Genomic DNA, 19,754 nt, shown 5'->3' on the forward strand with positions numbered 1-19,754 from the left:
GGCAGGTGTTGCTGGAGTCCTGCCCACCAGCCTCAGCCCTGCTGGGTTTCCATGCAGATTCTGTGGAGGGGACTGAATTGACCCAGGCATCACTCACTCAGACTGGGAGATGCCAATAGTGTGGTTCGGGTGGGGACTCAGAGGACTTGCTCATGGACAACCTAGATCAGGAACACGGGCTGGCCCTGGCCCTCCACCTTCTGGCTGTGACCTGCGCTCATTTCTCAGCTTTAAAGCAGAGACCAGGGCGGCTCTCACATCCCAGCAGTTGTGAGGAGGGAATCACAGCCTGGTAGAGAACACTCAGCCCAGGGTGGCACACGTTTGTCACCACAGAGCCGGCTCATTTGTATGTGGATAAAAAATATCCAGTCCTGTGGAATTCTGCTTCCTCTTTGTTTCATGGTATTAATTTCCAACTGCAATTTAATGTGTCTTTGGCATCTACTGGCTTATTGGTGACCATCCTCAGCCTCCCCTCCCTCCTTCCTGGAAGACTCAGGGGTGGAGACATTTCTGTGTTTGCTTACACAGGTCCCTAAGCTTGGTGTGGTGCCTGGCACATACTAGACTCTGAATATTTTGAATGAATGAATAAGTGAATGGACCCTTTCTCTGCTGACATGGCCATTTCCGAGAGCCCCAGGCTGACTGTGGAGTGAGCGTCCATTCTACTTCCTCGTCTCTTCCTTCCTCCCTGGGCACCTAACTGGGTGTTGTTCAGCATGCCAGGGTGTTCACCTTGCACCCCCAGACCCTCATAACAGCCGCCTCCCGAGGTTCCAGTCCCGGCTCGGCAGGTGACAGCTGAGGATCTCAGGCAAATTCCCTGATCCTCAGTTCCACTGCCTGCCCCATGGGGTTGTGTGCAGGGCTGAAATGGGAGCCCTCTTCCCCAGCATCTCCTCCTCTGGGCACCTCCTGGACCAGGCTAGGTGACACAGTGCTGTGCCTGCCCACCCCCTCCACTCCTTGATCGGGTTTCCCTTTTCTCCACTGCTCTTGTTGTTGTCATTGTCACTTGGGACCAGGAGTTACCTGTGCTCACCCCACAACATAATCTAGAACTGTGAGAAGGGCTCATTAGCACCTTGGAAGGCACCTCTGTGAGCAGCAGCCCTAGAGTATCACCTTCCTTGCTGGGTCCCCTCAGCTTCATAAGGGTGTCTGGGGGAAGCTCCCTGGAAGGTACCTGCACCCCTCCTGCTGCACCTTTCCTAAGGGGTGGGGGCTAAGGGGAGGGCAGACCGGCAGAAAGGGTGTCCTGCAGGCCAGGCCATGTGTTGGGGGATAAAGTCTTGGATTGCTCTTCTCCCACGGTGGAGGGGTGCCGTGGGACCCACTGGCCTTCACATCCCCAGAGTGGAACGCAGAGCAGCCAGCTGCCACTGCCCGGGAGCTTGGCCTCCAAGGTAGGCACCGCCCTCAGGGTCTCCTCCCTTCCTGCGGGTGGGGGGCGGGGGAGGAAGGGACAGGGAAGGGCGCTTTCTTGTTTCCAGAGCAGGCTGGCATGGGTGGGCGGCTCTTACCCGGGATCCAGCTCCCACTTTCCCCTGGCAGCGCGCAGTTCAAGTATTTGAGACCCCTCCCCATCACCACGCTCATTCTCACTCCCAGCTCCCGTGACGTCATGCTCCTCGCTCGGCATGATGGGAGAATCCTAATGTTTTCCAACAGATGCTCCAAGAACAGCTTTCAGATTAAAGCAATTGCACGAGCAAAGATTCTCCCTTTTCCTTTTTTTCGGGGGGGTGGGGGGTGGGGTGGGGGAGGGAGCACCCCCAGACATTCCTGGACATCACCCCCTGCCCCAAGCACGCAATAAACACTGACAAGAAAAAGTTTTTATTTCCTGGTTCAACTTTTTTTTTCCTGGAATATAGACCGAAGAATGGGAATAAACACGAATAAATAACAAAGCAAGCGAGGCCGCGCACGCCGGGATGCGCCTGGCTGCAGCCGGCGGGGCTATTGTCTCCCCGCCCTGAAGCCAGCCCTGGCGTCCTCCTCCCGGTCCTTCCCTTCCCCAGTCCCTTTTTCTTTTCCTTTTTAAAAAGACGCCCCCTCCAGCCCCCTCGCCGGTGACCTTGGCCGCCTCGGATGCTCTGATTCCGCGCGGCTCCCTCCAACTTGCCCCCGCGCTGCCGGGCCCATGGCTGCATCCGAGGACGGGAGCGGCTGCCTCGTGTCGCGGGGCCGCTCGCAGAGTGACCCCACCGTCCTCACCGACTCCTCGGCCACCTCCTCTGCGGACGCCGGTGAGAACCCAGGTAACGGGTGGGGCGGGGGCGGCCGGGCGGGGTCGGGAAGGCATCACGCAGGTGGCGCCAGGTCCGGGTCCCCGCGCGGCTCGGCGTCCCTACCAGCATTGGCGAGCCGCGGCAGGAACCCGGCGCGCGGCCGCGGTTCCATCCCCAGTAATGCAGGACTGGGTCGCTGCGGAGCCCTTTGTCCGGAAGGAAGCCGCTTTCCGGGCTAGAGCCGGGCGCTCCGCAGCGTGCCTTCCTCTCTGGCTGCTGGGCTTTGCCATCCCCTCGGAGGGGGCTTCCCTTCCTCAGGTGCCCACCGCCTGGGGAACAGAGACCGTGGCCGCCTCCGCCCAGTGCTGTCTCTGAGCTCTGCCCTCCCTCCCCCGCCCAGCTCCTGGGGCCCAGCTTGGGGACCCCCGGCAGGGCAGAGCTCTGCTCCCCAGGCCTCTGCGCTCGGGGTTTCGTGGGCACCTGACTCCGGCGGGGCCTGCGGCACCTGGGCGCGCCCGCCTCACTGGACAGGTGTGCTGGGCAGAGCTGCCGGCAGGGAGCTGAGGGCGTGCGCCTGGACAGAGCCCGGTTTCATTACTCTGTGGACTCGCCTACTCCACCACCCCTCGACAGAGTCGATTGTTTAGGTGATAAACCGGTCACAAAGGCGTCTATATGGCTTGATTGATTACTTTCCAGGGAGAAAGAAAGGCCTAATGAAGCAGGAGGGGGGTGGGCTGTGAGCTCCCTGTCACCATGGAGACGCAGGAAGCAAAGTGATCATTAAAACCTTCCTCCACCAGAAGGCAATTTTCACTTCTCCCGGAGAAGTCTGAGCTTCTGAAATGTATCCTTCAAAAAAAGAATCAAAGCTGGTGTTTTGGTGTCAAGCTGCAGGGACTCAATTTTCTGTCTTAGAGGAGAGTGATCCCTTCATAGATTGTTTGGTAACAACTTGCCTTTACCTTCCTTTGAAGACTTATTCTCTCTAAATGCAATGACCCCAAATGATGGTGTTAAATGGTGGGCATCAAAGTAAAGATAATCCCCCAGGCCAGTGAAGGCTGGCTTTGTGGGGAGGGATTCCTGCACTCCCTGGAACACATCAGAGCTGTAGAGACTGCACAGAGAGACCCATTTAAGGCAGCTCCGTGGGTACCAGGGCCCTATTTGAAATTTTAAACAATAAACCCATGCAAGTCTTGTAAGATTTCTTTGTTAGGACTATTGACACCCTGTCATTCGGTCACACTAAGGTGCCAGCCTGAGGAAATCCCTACATCTGGGAGGGCCAGTTAATTTCCTTGGAGTTTCCAAAAAGGCTGCCATAAGCAGACCCTTAAGCCTTTAATTAATCTTTTTATTAGTGATCGAGGGCTAAGCCTTCAGTGCTCCATGATGCTTTGGTTTTCTCTGCGTTGGAGATGCACATCCATGATTGTTCCAATTATGGAAGTTGAATGGCTTCTCACGAGAAAATCCTTCCCCACTCCTTTTGTCTCCCTGGCAGTAGAAGGAAGCAAACTTGGAACGGAAATTATGGAGGACTTAGCTTTTTGGCTGTCTGTGAGTCGAGGCCTCCGTGGGTGGGAACGGAGGGTTTGGCAGGTGGCTGCTGCCAGTCCATTAGGGGGGGAGGAGGAGGGCTTGGAGGCTCCGAGGCCCGCGATTAAGTTGTGCCAGGAGAGGACGTGTGCGGGAGTTTTCTTTGGTTCCAATGGTCAAAATGGGACCCAGTGAGCAGATGTCAGAGGTGAAAAATCTAAAATATGGATTATTTACTAAGTGGTGGAACCTTATTAAAAAGCACCAGGCAGTTAAGTTTTTATGGATTGCATTCAGCAGAGGAGTTCTGGCAGAAAGAGAATTTTCAAGTTGGAAGGGACCTGGGAGCTCGGAGCAGCAAGGGTGGGTTTGGGGCATTGTGTGGGTCCTGTTGGTGGGGGACTTGGTGCTTAAGATGCTATGCATGCTTCTCTTGATGTGATGTGATCATACTGCACGTGGCCCAGGGCTGGAGAGAGTGTTTCCTGTTCTGGTCAGTTATTGCAACACCTTTGGGTTAAAAAGTCCCAACCCTTCATCTGACCCTCTCTCCTTTTAGGGCTGCCTCTGTCTGTCTATCCGCTGCTCTAACTCTGGCCTCCTGAACACAGAACTTAGCTGCTCTAGTTGGGGAGAAAGTTGATAGAAAGTAATGTGGAAGAGTTCTTGCTCCCACTGAAGTCTGTATATTTATGAAAGAGCTCAAAGCTGCAAAACACCCACCCCCTGGCTGTCAGTGCACTACTATGATCTTAGCCACAACTCCAAGTGTCCTTGGAAAGGTAGACTCTGCACTGTGCTCTAGACTGCACCTCTTTCTCTACTTCAGGGGGTCACTGTGTTGTGGATTCCAAGTTGCTGACCTCCCCAGAGCCTGTGTTTACAGATGCACTGGTGTGTAAGAGGGCAGAATGCACTGGGTGTGGGGGCCTCAGCGTGTGCTTCCACCTGAGACCACTACATCCATCCCCTCTCTTTTCACAGTCACATCTTATTTCAAAGACTACACTTTTGTGGTTCAGCCATCGGTTATTTCCAGTGTTTAGCTATTATGGGCAGCGGGTGGTGATTACCTGAGTGTAAGTGGCCTGTGCTTACCTCAGAGTTTCCTCCAGGTGGGTGCCAGCTTGTGGCATGTCTGGGCCTCAGGGGACTCACATTCTTTATCTTAATGATATTTTACCTTCCTGAAAAATATACCAACTCATATTCCTTCCAGGATCGGCCGAAGTGCCCTTTCTCCAGACCCTACCCACTCCTGAGGTCTGGAATCGCTTTTCCCCCGACAAACAGCATGACACGTGGTACCTGGTGTTAACTTGGGCTTCCTTGAATACTAGTGGGCATGAGCATAATTTTGTGCCTTCATTGTGCATTCAGTCCCTCAGTGGCAGTCCGTGGTGTGGACTGCAGGACAGGGCTGAGACGGTACCCCTGGGACGGAGCCTCCCGCCTGGTCCCCTCACTGCCCTGTCTGCGTCCTTCCGCAGCGCCTCTGTATAAATGGTCCTCTGTGTCTGCAGGCAGGGTTAGGACATCTTCCCAAGTTCCCGAGAGCTTTCCTCCTACGAGCAGTTCATGGTCACCAGGAGCTTTCTCCCTCTCCTCCACTGGCCCCAGGTCATAGGAATGGGCCTCTGCCCACTGGCACTATGGACGGCCCTGACACTGTACCTGGCAGGGAAGGTGGTGGTGGCCCTTTCTTGTGGGTCCTTCTCTGCCCTTGTGCCCTTCTCCCAGCTCCCTGCACTGTGGTCCTCTCCCTGGGCCAGGCCATCTGGGGTTCCTGCAGCACCCTTCTTTCCACCCTGCCCTTCCACTCTAAGCCTCTGAGCTCTGTCCTGTGCATCTGTCTCCTAGGTCCCCAGATGCTAGGACCATGGATTAGGCCAAGAGTCTCTTGCGACCCTTGTTTCTAGGGGTCTTGTGGGGGACCTCCTTCCAGATTCTGCTCAAGGGTGTGGTGTGCAGTGAGAAGGGGCCTCTGATCTCGTGCTGGGGTTCTCAGCCCCAGTGGTCTTGCTGTTGTGGCCAGGTTACTCTCTGTCATTGGGCCATGCCATCGGCTGTTGAGTGGCTTCTTAGCATCTATCCACTGGATAGCAGTGTACCCAGCTCCTGGTTGTGACAATCACATCTTCAGACATTGTCTTCTGGGGCAAAATCTCTGGAGAACTGCTGACCCCCCCCCTTCTGACTCGCTCCCAGCTCTCTCAACCCCCCTCCCCCCTGGGTTGCAGAGCCAGTGGGCATCATGCCAGCACCTTGGGCTCAAGTGACCTGGCTGTGACTGGTCAGCTGGCTGGACGCTTGCTGCCAGGGTGGTGAGTGAGGAAGAACCTGCACCCACATGTTTTTGCAGGGCCAGATTACCTCTGCTGCATGGCCTGGGGAGGGGGGCACCTGCCAGAACTTTCCCTCCAGAGCAGACTTCCTGCTCTCGAACTCCGGGCTTCCTCCTCACCAACAGGTGGGTATCATGGGAGCACCGTTCTTAGAGCCTCCCTCTCCTGCAGCCCCACATCGCGGTGTCACTGCTTTCTGTCACCCACCCACTTGTTCCAGGCCCCCAGGCTCCACTGAGCCTCTTCTCCTGGACAAGCTCAAGGTGGAGTCTGGGGTCTTCACTTCCTCTCATCCATTTCCCCTGACAAACAGAAAGTTTCCAACATGCAAATCTGGTCTAGCCTCTCCTTGGCCTCCAGCTCTGTCTCACGGTGTCCTGCCTGCAGGTGGGCTGCGGGGTGTCCTGCCTGCAGGTGGGCTGTGGGGAGCGGGAGCCCGGCTCTTTCTCTTTGCATTCCTCGAATGCTCTTTTACTCCACAGTTCTGACTGGGAGTCTCTGGCCCCTCTAGTGTATCTACATGGCTTCATTAGTGGCAGAACTATGCAGTAATTACCTTGTCAGCTTCTCTAGGGCTATTAAAAGTAAAAACTGGATGCTTTAAAAATACAGAGTTTAAAAATTCACAGTGTTTTCCTGATTATAAAAGCATTGCATGTTCATTATAGAAAATGTCCCCACCTCTCCCAGTGCCCCAAGGAAGCCTATAGGAATGCTTGTGTTGTAGGGACAAGGTGCCGTTATTCAGTTGCTTTGGTCAGGCTCCACAGTGGAAGAGCTGGGGTCCCCACCTCCTGCACCCCACATTCCTCTTGATCATGTATCCTGCGGCCGCCCGTCACTCGCCACCCTTTAATTCCACGTATTTCTTTGACAGGCCTGCTTATGGCCTAACTGATAGAGTAGGCACCTGCTCCCTGTTGTAATTTGACTGTAAACAACATGCAATACATTAAAGTTGAAATCCCCTTTCCTCGTTGCAGTAGCAACATTTCAAGTGTTCAGTAGCCTCATGTGGCGATGGCTGTGGCTGCCGTGTTGGATGATGCCGATGTCACACCTTCCATTCATGAGGACAGCTTTGCAGATTCTCTGGCCTGAGACCTCCCTGAGGACAGGGTCTGTTTTCCTCTTGCTGTGTCACCAGCACTGGTCTCTTGTATCATATCTACGTGAGTCAGACCTGTGCACTGCCCAGGGAGTGTTTGCTGACTGGATGGATACTCCACAGTGTCCTGGAGGCAGCCTTGGAGCTGTCATGTTGGAGGGGCCCTCGGCCTCCTGTGGTCTGATTGTCTCATCCTTGAAGGGGGAATCCCTAAGCAGGGAGAGTTTCTTATCTACCTAGGACCAATTTATTTCATGTCAGTGAGCTTCCCCAGAGAGTTTGAGACATGCGTGGCCCTTGCTAGATGGTTCTCTTTGGTCAAGAGAGCAAAGAGATACCATGGGTCCAAACCCCGGCTCTTCCATATATAATCTGCATGAATTTAAGCCACTTGTTTCACCTCTCTGAGCCTTGGCTTCCTTTACATTGTGGAGTGGTGGTAGTTACTGTCGGACTCTGCAGGGTGGGTGAGGGTTGCTGAGCTGTTGTCTGTACCAAAGAGCACATCTAGAAACCCTCTGATCCCTTGGAGATGACTCTATCTTTCCTTAGTAGTGTCGGGGAGGCTGGGAACTCAGTGATGTGTCAAGTGGAGAGGCCTTGGGAGGCAGCCTCAGGTCCATCCTGCCCACCTCTGCTGGCTCTGTATGGGCCTTGAGGACCACCTGCCCCAGAGTCTAGAAGACCACTGAGCACAGGGTCCATCTCAGACAGTGGTGAGGAGGAGGAGCAGCACAATACTGTATAATAAAGATATGTGTCAAGTCGTGCAGCCACCGCTCCCACCCTCTCTGCTGCTGCCAACTTTCAATGTCAGAGTCTACTGACACCTTGCCTGCTAGATCAGGTACGTTGGAGGGGAGACTGAGGCTGGCTGTGGGTGGTCAATTACAGATCCCAGATGGCGAGGGCTGCCTGCTATGTGGAGCACCGCCTTCAGGAGCGCCCATGCCAGTCACCCACCTCGCCTGCTCTCCCCTTTCCGCTGTTTGCTGGGGTCATTCCTTACCCCTCCCCCTCCAGCCCAGGGTCCTGGGTGCTACCCCCTCCTTTCCTGTCTCCCAGCAGGGCCCTCCTAGAGTCCCCCTGCTGTGCCCTGTGACCTGATAGCTGTGGGACAGCTCTTTTTTTTTTTAAGATAGAGTGAGAGAGGAGAGGAGAGGAGAGGAGAGGGAGAGAGAGAGAGAGAGAGAGAGAGAGAGAGAGAGAGAGAGAGAGAATTTTTTAATATTTATTTTTTAGTTTTCGGTGGACACAACATCTTTGTTTGTAGGTGGTGCTGAGGATCGAACCCAGGCTGCATGCATGCCAGTCGAGTGCGCTACCGCTTGAGCCACATCCCCAGCCCTGTGGGACAGCTCTTGCTGAGGTTTGGACGTGTGTTTTTAGGTCATCTTGCTTTGCTGCATTTGTTTTCTTTGCAGGTATATTGGTGACTCTCAGGGAAGGGCATCAGCCTCGAATGTCCAGGGAGGGCAGGCCTTGAACCCTGGTCCTGTGAATTGGCCAGACCAGTGAGGCCAGTGGGAGGGGAGTGTGTGCACAGAGGGATGTTCTGGGCCCTCACCAGGACCTGTCACCCAGAGCATGGTTGATGTGTGAGCAGAAGTGGCCCAGGAAGGAGAGTTGGCATGCGACCAGGTCTACCAGAGAGTTGGAGAACTCTCGAATTTAAGAAGTGGATTCTATCCTATGAACTGGAAACTATTTCCAGGACTCTGAAATGGTGGGGGACAGGAGGGGCCTTCTGGGCAGAGCTGGCTCTTGCCACAGGGGGCTGTGAGCCCTGGGTGGCTGGGTCATTCTGTTTTGGGAGCCTTGCTGGGAATCCAGATTTTTATGGGAGAAGTGATTTTTCAGTATTGGCTGGTCTGTTAGCTAGGGGTTGGTTTTCCTGCATGTAATAGAAAACATGCCCAAGCCGGGCCTCAGCAGGACGGAGGGTCCTCTTCCCAGGAGGTGCAGAGAGCACATAGCTGCCTTGCCCAGGGTCCGGGGCTCTGTCACGTTCTGGCCAAGTTCTGACTGCAGAATAGCACTCTACCTGCGGCAGCGGAGCGTGTCCTAGGCAGAAGAAGGGGACAGTGAAAGGCAAGGGTGTCCACCTGCCATTCTTGAAATGGCTTCCTGGAGCCCTACCCAGATTCAGTCACTATACCTGTTTGGCCAGAGGGGCACTAAGTGGCCACTTCCAGCTGCAAGGGAGGCTGGGAAATAGGCTTTTCTCTTCTGGGTTCTAGCTGTAGATAGCACATTGCTCCTAACCAAAGTGGGTCTAGAGGGAGGGGAGACTGAGGCTGGCTATGGGGTGGTCAGTTACAGCTCTGCTGTGTCATGTCAGCTTAAAAATCAGAAAAGCACCAAGTGGCCAAAACCAGCCTCACTGGGGAGTGGCCTGAGGCTGCAGGCTGTGCTCAGAACTGCAGGCAGAGCGTGTCTCACGGGAGAAGAGGTGTGTGTATGTTTCCTGCCTCTGCGAACAAGTGGGAGGTTGGCCTGGACGTGAGCCAGCCCCAACATCCTGTCATCTGGGTTCCACCGGCTGCTTTTCATCCAGGAACAAGACGGGTGAGGTCGGTGTCACTCTCAGAGCTGACGGTTTGGTCAGTGACTGGCTGCAGCTGTTCCCACATGGGAGCCCATTCCTCCCCGTGTCCTCTTCTTCCACACCCTGGAGATGGGGCAGGAGAGCTGGTGGGGGGGCTCCGTGGACCCTGTGGTCACATACACCGCTGTGCTTTACCTAGCAATCCTGGGCACCGATCGACGGCTTATATACAGGAGTCACCTAAGAGCGTATTGCCTAGTGATGTCCCACCTTGGTCTGTGTCCCTGCACTCCCTGCCGGACACATCTCAGGAGCAGCATCCGCTTTGCCAAGCCAGGCATGACTGTCTTGAGAGGTGGCTGAAAGAGTGAGTCCTGACTGAGTCTGGTGCCCACCCTCGCACGTGTGCCTCGTCTCCTTCATGTGGAGTAGAAAGGGTTTGATCCCACTCCTGGTTGAGTGATCTCCAGACACATGTGCGCCTATCTGTCGTCACATGGGTCCAGAGACACAGAGACACTGCTGGTTCATTTAACCACGGTGGCACCAGGACAAGATTTGTTCACTGAGCGCCAGGCAAGGTGATGGCAGAGGACGGCTGCCGCGGAGTCCTCAAGGTCCCATCTTTTAGTCTGGGGCTCGTGTTCCTGTTTGTTGAAGAGAGTCATGGAATTGGTGGCTTGGCAACGTACCTGATCTAGCAGGCATAGTGTCAGTAGACTCTGACATTGATCAGTTCGCAGCTGGGAAATGAACCTGCCAAGAACAGCGGAGAGGGTGAGAGCTGTGGCTGTACAACTTGACAAATATCTTTATTATACAGGATTGTGCAATTGTTTAAAACACGACACTTCTGAAGTAACCGTTTGTCTCAGTGCTTACTGATGAACTGTGCTGTTGTTATCATTATTATTTGTGGTGCTGGGAACAGAACCCAGGGCCTCCTGCATGCTAGCCAAGGGCTTTACCACTGTGCTGCACCCCAGCCTCTGACGTTTTTGGTTCAATATTTCTTGAAAATTTGTATCCACATGACATGCAGACAATTTTTTGCCTTCTTGTAATCAATAATTCTGGGGTTTAAATAAAGTTGGGAAGAGATCCCAAGAACTGTCTCTCCATTTCCCTTTGGAGGAAGATGCTGTCTCAGGCTGCACTGATTCTGGGACAGGTGTGTTCCTTGGATCATGCAAGCCCAGCAGTTGCTGACTGTGGCACATTCCCTGGCAGGGTCATCTGTGTGACACCCCGAGATGTGCTGGCTTCAGGACTGCCTCGTGCTGTTTTGCTATCTGTCTGGTTCTTCTCTATGACCTTTATTTTCCTGTATCCTCTCTGCACGGCCAGCGATACAGGGTCCCCACAGAGAACAGCTGACCCTCTGCAGCATGGATTTGACCAGCCCTGGGTCAAAGATAGGAGGAAAACTGCATCTATAGTGAACAATAGAGAATTTCACTTTTCCATATTCCCTAAGCAGCACAGGTGAGCAACTGCTAGTGGAGATAGTGCTGGAGGACACTGTCGTATTAGGCGTCATGAGTCACCTAGAGAGGAGTTAAAGCAGGCGTGTAGGAACTATGCAAACACTATGCCCTTGCACGTAAAAGGCTTCAACATCTGTGGATTTGGGTACCCAAAGGTGTGTGGGGGGGTGGTCCTAGAACTTCTCTCCATGCACAACTGGATAGTATTTCAACCAGGTTTGTTTACAGGAAAAAAGAAGATGGGCTTAAAATATTAATGGAGTAATGTGGTTAAGATGAAATATGGGAAGAGACCAGGAAGGTTGGGTTGGGAAGACATGCAAGGCCAGGCCACAGAGGTGGTGCGGTTTCAAGAGGGATGGGCAGATGCCGTTGGAGTGATCACCTGGTCTTGTGGCTTGGGGTTGTTGCACATCTGCTGAGGCGTGAGCCTTGCTGTGTGCTTGGCGTATGCTGTGGGGTGGGCATCTTGGAGCTCTGTGAGTGAAATGGCAGACCTAGGTAGTGCGTGCCAGTTCTCTCCAGCTGCCTGCTCTGCTGCTGAGTCTGCCCTCTGCGGGGCGTCCTGGGCCCCTGCAGAAGCACCTCCCGGCCCTCGGGGCCCACAGCAGTTCCCTGCCACTCTGCAGGTGTCTGCGTCTTGGTGGGGCGGGCCACATGCTGCCCTCAGCGCGTGGCTCTTCTGCACGTCTTTCCCTTCGGGCCCAGGGTGTGGCCCCGTGGTAGTGGTGGAAGGGGTGGGGACTTTGGGGTCTAGGCTGGAACCTTAGCTTCTGTGGGTTCTTTGAGAGTTGTCACACGAGCAACCTCAGGTCCAGGGGGTGAAATGCCCTGACCCCTCTGGTGCGAGGAGCAGGAGTCACATGTGAACAGGCCAGGACTTGGGGGATGTGGGCAGGGATGTGGGCCCTGGTGTCAGCCCACCGTAGACACCGTGTGACTTTGGGGTGAGCCTGACATCTCTGTGCCTTGGTTTTCCCACTTGTGCAGTAAGAATTGCTGATAGTAGTGTCTACCTAGGAGGACCCCACATGACCGGATGGGACAGCAGAGCCTGCCCAGGGAGCTCTGTCCCTGTGAGCTCCCCTTGGCCTCCACTCTCTGTGGAGAAGCGTCCGGCACCTTGGCAGGCAGCAGCAGAAGCTCTGGTGCCACGCCCTCCCGAGGCTCCCAGATGCCCTGGTCTCCTGCTGGGCCTCGGTGCTAAGGGGAGATTCCCTCCTGCCTGAGGGTCACCATTCCTGTGGGACCCGTCACTTCACCCTGCACAGCCCGGAGCTGGTCCACGGGACCTCTGGGTGTGCTGGGGGCTCCTCTGTCAAGGCACGGTGTCCCACTGTCCGAGGAGGAGCTAGGCTGAGAGGGCTGGGCCTACGTCACAGGCCGTGGTCAAAGGCTGACCCGCGGATGCTCTGGGCTCAACCCTGTGGCTGGCTGAACTGCCTTGGGGTCCCTGCGCTCTGTGAGGTCGGCTTTGGGTCAGAGGAGCGTGTGTGCGCAGCTGGCCAACCGGGCCTCCTGCCCTGTGCTCCGGTCCCTTTCCCCTGTAACCTTGACGAGGAGCTGGCTCTTCTTCAGGGTGACCCAACGCAAGATCTAGAAGTTCTCCCTCCCCTAACTTGTTCTGTGGGGACAGAGGGGATGTCCACTGACTTGCAGCGTGGAAGTCCCCTCCCCGGCTCCCGTTTGCCCAGGGTCTCTGGCCGTGACGCGGTGGCAGCACCCTCCTCCTCTCCAGGTCACGATCCCAGGCGGGGTCCGCACTGTCATGGGCTGGCTTTCCACTCTGACTGCCCCGCCTCCTGGGGAGCCTGCTTGTGTCCCTTTTCTGTGAGGATCTGTGTCGCTCCCAGCTCTGTCCTAGCCCAGGACCCAGCCTCGCAGCGAGTGCCCTGGGGCGTCCACTGCCTCCGGGCCGAGTGGCAGTGGCACTGGCAGCTCCTTTTTGTGCCTGTTCCTTCGCGGCCACAGGAAAGCAAAGGAGGGAGGTCTCGCCTGTGGGGGATCCTGGGGTAGAGGGGCCGCGGCTCAGAGCATGACTTAGCACGGACAGGCACCACTGAAAACAAGCCTATGGATCATTGGTATCTGTGGTTTTTAAAAATCAACCAATAACAGTTTATTTATCCCCCACGCAGCCTCTCTCGCGGGGGAGGATCTCAGTTCTGGTCATTTGTCTCTCTTTTCCTTTCTGTTTTGTGTCCTGGCCCTGGGGCTGGACTGTTGGCCGCGTCCTGCCTGGGATCACTTTGGCAGGAGGGTGTAGAGGTCATTCCTGGGCACCCAGGGGCTCAGCTAACATTTTACAGGGACCACAGCCCAGGTGCCAGCCCTAGTGGAGGGGAACCAGAGGCTTCTTCCCTGGGATCCAGAGCCCTGGTAGAAAAAGGCAGGTGGGACGTGGGTGACCTGCCCTGCAAGTGCCATCCCCGCTTCCATCTCTGTCCCTTCTGGCAAACTGCACACCGATGACATGCCAGGCCTGTGGCTGGGCATGAGGCACAGGCAGTCCCCAAGCCCACTGCCCAACCGAATGGAGAGTGCAGGGGGTGGTGGGCTTGGCAGGTGTTGGCCAGCGGGGAGGCGCCTCCGAGATGGGGAGGGCTGGCGCTCTGAGGGCACGCACCATGTGCATGAGCTCCAGGAGCTGCGGCAGGCCCCCAGGAGGTGCTGTGCGAGTCACAGCCAAAGGGGGATCCAGGCCAAGAGGGAGGGCAAGCTGTGCTGGCCTAGGGGAGGACATGGGCAAAGGCCAGCGTGTGCGCAGAGCTGGGGTGCCCACGACTGAGCACTGGGGTCTGGAGGGCAGAGAGAAGCCAGGGGTGGGGGGCACAGAGGGTGGAGGAAAGCCAGGGCCTCCCGCACTGGAGGGGCCTGGCCCAAAGGGAAGCGTGGGAAGCGCCGAGCAGGGTGTGCAGGTGCACAGGTGAGTGGCGGGTGGCTCAAGGGCCTGAGGGGCGCTGCACCAAGCCGACACCTGGGTGACCCCCGGGGTGGTAAGGGGTTCAGGGCAGCAGCAGAGCCACCTGGGAGGTGAGTGAGGAGGGCTGGGGGCAGAGGGCGTGGCTTCGGGCTCCCAGAGCCCATGTGTACAGGGGCTGCTCCTGCAGAGCCCCAGGGCTCCTCCCGAAGAGGGGGCTCCTCCCAGCTTGGAAGGGAGGCCAGGAGGGAAGGCAGTGCACTGGAGCAGGGAGGGCACGCTCCCTGGGCCTCCCCGTGGCACCTGGTGAAGCCGAGGCCTCTGCCTGACTCCAATACACGGTGGCTGTGGGCCTCGAAGGCCACGTGGGGTGACTGTCTCTCGCGGAGGACAGCGGAACACGGCCCTGTTTGGAGGGCGGCTTGGTGGCTCCTGACCTTGGGAGTGGTTGCTGGTGCCCTGAGATGGGCTGCTGGGAGCTGGACCTGGATTCCCTGCTCAGTGGTTCTTCTCCTGGGCCAGGTGGCAGGATGATGAGAGCTGACCATCACTGAGCACGGACCCTGTGTCGTCCCATGAGGAGGGAAGGTGGACAGGGACCCTCAGTGACCCAAGTCCTGCAGAATCCCCTCTCTGCATGTGGAAAGCCCAGTGACAATGATGGTGTGACCCTGTGACTTAGTTGCCCTTAGACACTATGATTACCCTTGGTGGGCCTGGCTTCATCAGATGAGCCCTGAAAAGGGACAAAGTTTTTCCGGAGATTCAAATTGGAGCACAGCATGGATGGTTGCCACTTGGTGGCAAGGAATGCTCATGACCACTGGGAGCTGAACGTGCCCCTGCTGACCATCAACAGGGCACAGGGACCTCAGTCCTATAGCTCTAAGCAACTGGGTGTCACCAGCCACCCACCTGAGTCTGGGAGGAGATTTTTCCTTCAAGCTTCAGCTGAGAATGCAGCGGGCCGCCACCTTGATTACGACCTCAGTGTCCCCAGCAGAGGACCTGGGCTTGCCAGGCCCAGGCTGCTGACGCTCAGAGTTAGGAGCTACTACACAGTGTTGCTTTCAGCCGCCAAGTTGGTGGCTGTGTGTTGTGAAGTTACAGAGGGTCACAGGAAGGGAACGGCACTTTTCCCTTTCACAGCTGGATGCTGAGCCGCGGAGAGGTTGAGGCTCTTGTCCAGGGCCACGTGGCTGGAGCCCGGCCCCGTGCCCCTCCTCTCGCCATTCTGTGGGACGTGCTTGTGGTTGTTGCCGCCCTCCCTGACACGCGGGGTGGCGTTTCTCCTGGCACGCGGTGCTGCTGCCTGCCCGCGCGGAACCCCCTGAGTTCTGTTGTGTGCTGGAGCAGCGGGACCAGGAGGCGCCTGCTGCTTATCACAAAGGACGGTACAGAGGGCACAGATGAAGAGAAACCTGGGCCAGCGGGGGGAGGGGACACCCTCTGGGGTCCTCCACGTGCCCAGCCCTGTCCTTCCCTCGTACAGGCCTGAGTGACTCACCAGTGGCCACTGGTGGTCAGTGGACCCTTTAGGCCCCTCCCTCCCTCCAAAGGTCTAGACCCTCTGATCCTGCCTTGGCCTCTCCTGAAGCCACCGCGGTGCCAGCACCAGTCAGCTCGTCAGCACAAGAAAGATGCTATGGCGTCCAAGGCGGCAAGGACTGTAGCAGTTGTGGGCCAGGAAACAGGGACCAAGGCCATGCACGTATCACAGACTCACAGTCCTCCCCTGGCCCAGACCCAATCCAGAGTCCCGCGTGGCATGCCACCACCGTGCTCCTCCGGGTCCCCAGTTGGAACAGTCCCTTGGCCCGTCTTTCCTTGCTGGCATGTCTGTAACTTGTTAGGCTCCATACGCTGCCCTTGAACCAGCTGGGCCTGCTTCAGGTGGCCTTTGGGCCATCATCTCAGGTGGCCCACAGTGTCATTTGGCCGTCGCTGGGGTATTGACTTGACCAGCTGGCCAGGTGTCTCTGCTCAGAGTCAACAAGCCCTCCTCTTGGTAGTCACCAGCTTCTGGGGAGATTCTTGGGGACCGTGCAAACACTCGGCCTCTCATCACCCTTTGCACGTGCTAGGGATTCTTGGCACCGTCAGGGCCGCGGGGTGGGAGGGTGGGTCCCTGTTCCCATCTGCCTTCTGCTTTAGTCACTGGAGTTTCAGTGCAAGGACGCTTTCCCGGTCTCCGTGTGGGTATTCGGCTGCTCCTTCGTGTCTGGATGCCTGTGTGCTGTTTGACCTGTGGATTGTACTCCGCAGGCGTCATCTTATTGCACAAACCGTCCCAGGCCTGGCCACAGGGAGCTCCTTTGAGTTGGCTCCTTCGTCTCGGGATACATCACCCTCCTTTTCAATGCCTGTCCCCACTTTGGGCACCATAACACATTCAGGCTCACAGGTCCTCGGAGGTGGGGTGGGCTGGTGGGCGGTGCTCTGAGGGCTGTACTTTCCTCTCCTGCTTTCTCTCACCTTGAGACCCCTGTGGGTATTGTAGATAGGGGTCACCTGCACACAGACTGTGATGTGATGTGCCTGGGGTGTCCCAGGGAGCAGGTGGCTCTTGCCCTGTGGAGGGAACCTAAGTCAGACCCCGCGCCAGGGGCACATGCACAGCCCATGTCACCTGGATCTTGGGGACCATCCACAGGACTGGGTGGGGAGTGTGGTGGGGGTCTGCAGCACCTGTCCCTCTTCTTGGGTTTGGGCCCCTCTCCACCCTCCATGAGCCCTCCACTTCCTCCCCCAGTGCCCCTTCTCCCTGCTCAGTGAGGCCCCGCCTGTCCTTATTGACGTCCAGAAACCTCACGTTCCTCTCGGTGGCCTCTCCAGGGACGCGCCAGCTGGCAGAGGGGGTCGGACTCTCCCCTGCCTCTGTAGCCTGGTCTGCTGGAGCCATGGTAGCTGAGGGTGGGCACAGGTGACTGAGCAGAGGCCACTGCCTCCTCGTGACGTCTGGGGGCCATGGAAAGCCACCTCCAGCACAGGCCGTGTGCCCAGCTGGGGGCTTGGTGTCTGGAGGGTGTAAGCAGAATCCACGGGTGGGGGGGTTGTCCTCCCGCCTCCTGTCCCTTCTCCAGCTCCTGCTTTGTCCTCCTTCCCTTCGTCTCCTCCCTCGCTCACCCCCTTCTTCCTCCTCCCCTCCGTCCCCAGCACAGGGACCGTGGTACCTGAGACCCTGCAGCCCTCCTAAGGCCTTCTGTCAGAAGTCTTAGGAGAGTGAGTCGTATGTGCGTGTGTGTGTGTCTGAGTATGTGTGCATGTGTGTGCTGGGTGCACGTGGGCGTGTGTGTGTGTGTGCGCGTGTGTGGGTGGGTACTACTGGAACTCTCATCTTTTTTAAAGGGCCGGGATGGGAAGGGACTTGGGTCAGGCCACGGCATGCCCCTCTGCAGCGAGCCAGAGCCAGCTCGCCTGGTGCCAGGTGCTGGCTCTGACAGGCGGGGCCCAGCCCTTGTGAGTGCTCTCGGCTGACAGGAGCGAGTCTCCTCCTTAGATGGAACCTCAGTTCCCTTTATGAACTGTGGTGTTGGTGGTTCCTGCCCCCTAAGTGGTTGTGGGGCCCAGATAAGGCTGTGACCTTTGCAGTAATTTTAAGTGACAGTACTCACCTGCAGGCATGTGCCCCCTGAGTTGGCAGAGTGGGAAGCACTGGCCCCTTCATATATGCATGTTGGCCAGGAGCCTGGGGGCTGCTGGGACCTGCTGGTGGTGGTGAGGCTCCCTGGGTGCCTGGGCCTCACGTCCACTCCTGCAGGGAGCATCTCGGTGCACATGAGAGCCCACGTGGGTTTCTGGACCTTGAGTTCCCCACTGGGGACAAAGGGGGGCCAGTGGCCAGAAGTGGCTCATAGACTTATCTCAGGAAGTGGGCTATAGGAGAGGAGGGTGCCCCCAGCAGTGCACCCTCTTTGGCCCAGGGTGGCCATTCCTGGTGCCCTGCTTGTCCCCCTAGAGGGCGTGGCTCACCCCTGTCCTGTTGCTGGGTGCGTTAGGGGAGTGCTGGCGGGGACCTCCGGCACACTGGTTCCCGTGTGAGGTGCGACCCTCAGACACACCCGCCTTGGGAGGCTGCTACACAGGAGAGCCTCTCCTCTTGTGGGAGGTAACAGGTATCATTCTTTATAAAGGCCGTCCGGCTTTTGAAACTCTGAAGAGTAGCCTCCGCACCCATTGAGACCCCATGAAATTGTGTGGACTGGCAGAGAGTTCCTTCTATCTTGCCCTCCTTTCCCCTCTTATTGACACCTGTACCAGGTGCTGGGGGCTGGGTGTGTTCCTCTGGAAACCATGACTGATGTGTGGCCACTGTGAGGCCCACACCTTAGGGCTTGGTTTCTCCTTGAGCTGTTTTCTGTTTCAGAGCCCCATCCCACCCAGGTCCCTGTGTGACACTTAGTCTCCCAGCTCCTCTGGTTGGGACACCTTGGACTTGATTGTTCTCGAGGACCCCACAGGTGTGAGGGCTGGTAAGGTATTTGGTAGAACATCCTTCAGTTCCGAACTTCTTTTCAATCCCCATCTGCCCCTGGGCCATGGTTCTGGGGTGGCTTCCGGTTGGTCTTCTTTGTGAGCTTGGCCTACATCCTGGGTCTGCATGGCACCCGACCCCTGTCTACTTGTGAAGGCGGGACTCTGCGAGGTGTTCCTGTGGGTGGGGGAGTGGTTGGGAAGGGTGTTGCAAAGGCTCACCAGCGGGCGGTGCTTGGAAACCGTCACCCACGCGGCCAATGTCACATCCTTATCCCTGGATGTGCCCTCTGTGAGTTGCTTGAAGAAACTGGAAGATCCCACTTAATTCTCTTCTGGACTATATTTAGAATTCTATTCCTGGCCCAGGCCCAAAGCTGATGTTAAAATTCAGAGCGATCATCTGTAGGGTGTGGTGGCTGCGGGAAGAACGTGCTGCTGCCTCCCCAGCTGCCATTGGCTCTAGTTATGAGCCTTCCAGCTCCTTGCTCACCTGGGCCACTCGCCCCTGGTCCCTGCAGGAGATGGGTGTGCCCCTGCCCCCACAGGCTTTCTCTGTGAGCACGCCCCCCCTCCGCCCCTCCTCCAGAGCTGCTTCTGTCTTGTTACAGACTGTCCCCTGCTGGAGTGCTGCAGGGACTTTAAATGAGGGCTCCATCCACTTCTGGCTGAGCCTGGTCCACATGGGATTTGGAGAGTAGAGCGGCTACATCTGTGACTGTACCCACCAGTTCGCAGTGATGGGCAAGGGAGTTTCTAGCCATGGAAAGGGAGGGATACCAGAGCTGCGATGGATTGGAGAGGACACCTGGCCCGGGAGCTCTGAGCTAGGTGCAGTCTTTGTAATGCCCTGTGGGGAATGGTGGTATCTGAACTGTATGGAATTTCTGATTGCCAGCTATTTGAAAAATCTTGATTGGACACATACTACATGTATGTTGCAGTTTTGGCCACGGAGTCTCAGTCTTGAAGAAGCGAGTTGCAGAGTGGGACCAGACAGGAGTAAGTGTGGGTTTGACTCTGAATGACGATACAGTAAGGCTGTGGAAAAGGTGCTAGGCAGGAGTCTGTCTGTGATGGAGAGTCGG

The 19,754-nt window shown here is 56.7% G+C and overlaps 1 protein-coding gene across 1 annotated transcript in view; it reads left to right on the top strand.

Annotated features, from left to right (window-relative positions):
- Positions 1-2,152: 2,152 nt before the first annotated feature.
- Phactr3 (phosphatase and actin regulator 3) overlaps positions 2,153-19,754 on the top strand; it is a 172,083-nt gene continuing 154,481 nt past the window's right edge. The window contains exon 1 of the mRNA XM_076849507.2: positions 2,153-2,270. Coding sequence (XP_076705622.1) covers positions 2,153-2,270 — 118 coding nt within the window. The remainder of the gene's footprint in view (positions 2,271-19,754) is intronic.

This window comes from Callospermophilus lateralis, chromosome 3 (genome assembly GCF_048772815.1).
Source record: "Callospermophilus lateralis isolate mCalLat2 chromosome 3, mCalLat2.hap1, whole genome shotgun sequence".
In the NCBI taxonomy this organism is placed as follows: Eukaryota; Metazoa; Chordata; class Mammalia; order Rodentia; family Sciuridae; genus Callospermophilus; species Callospermophilus lateralis.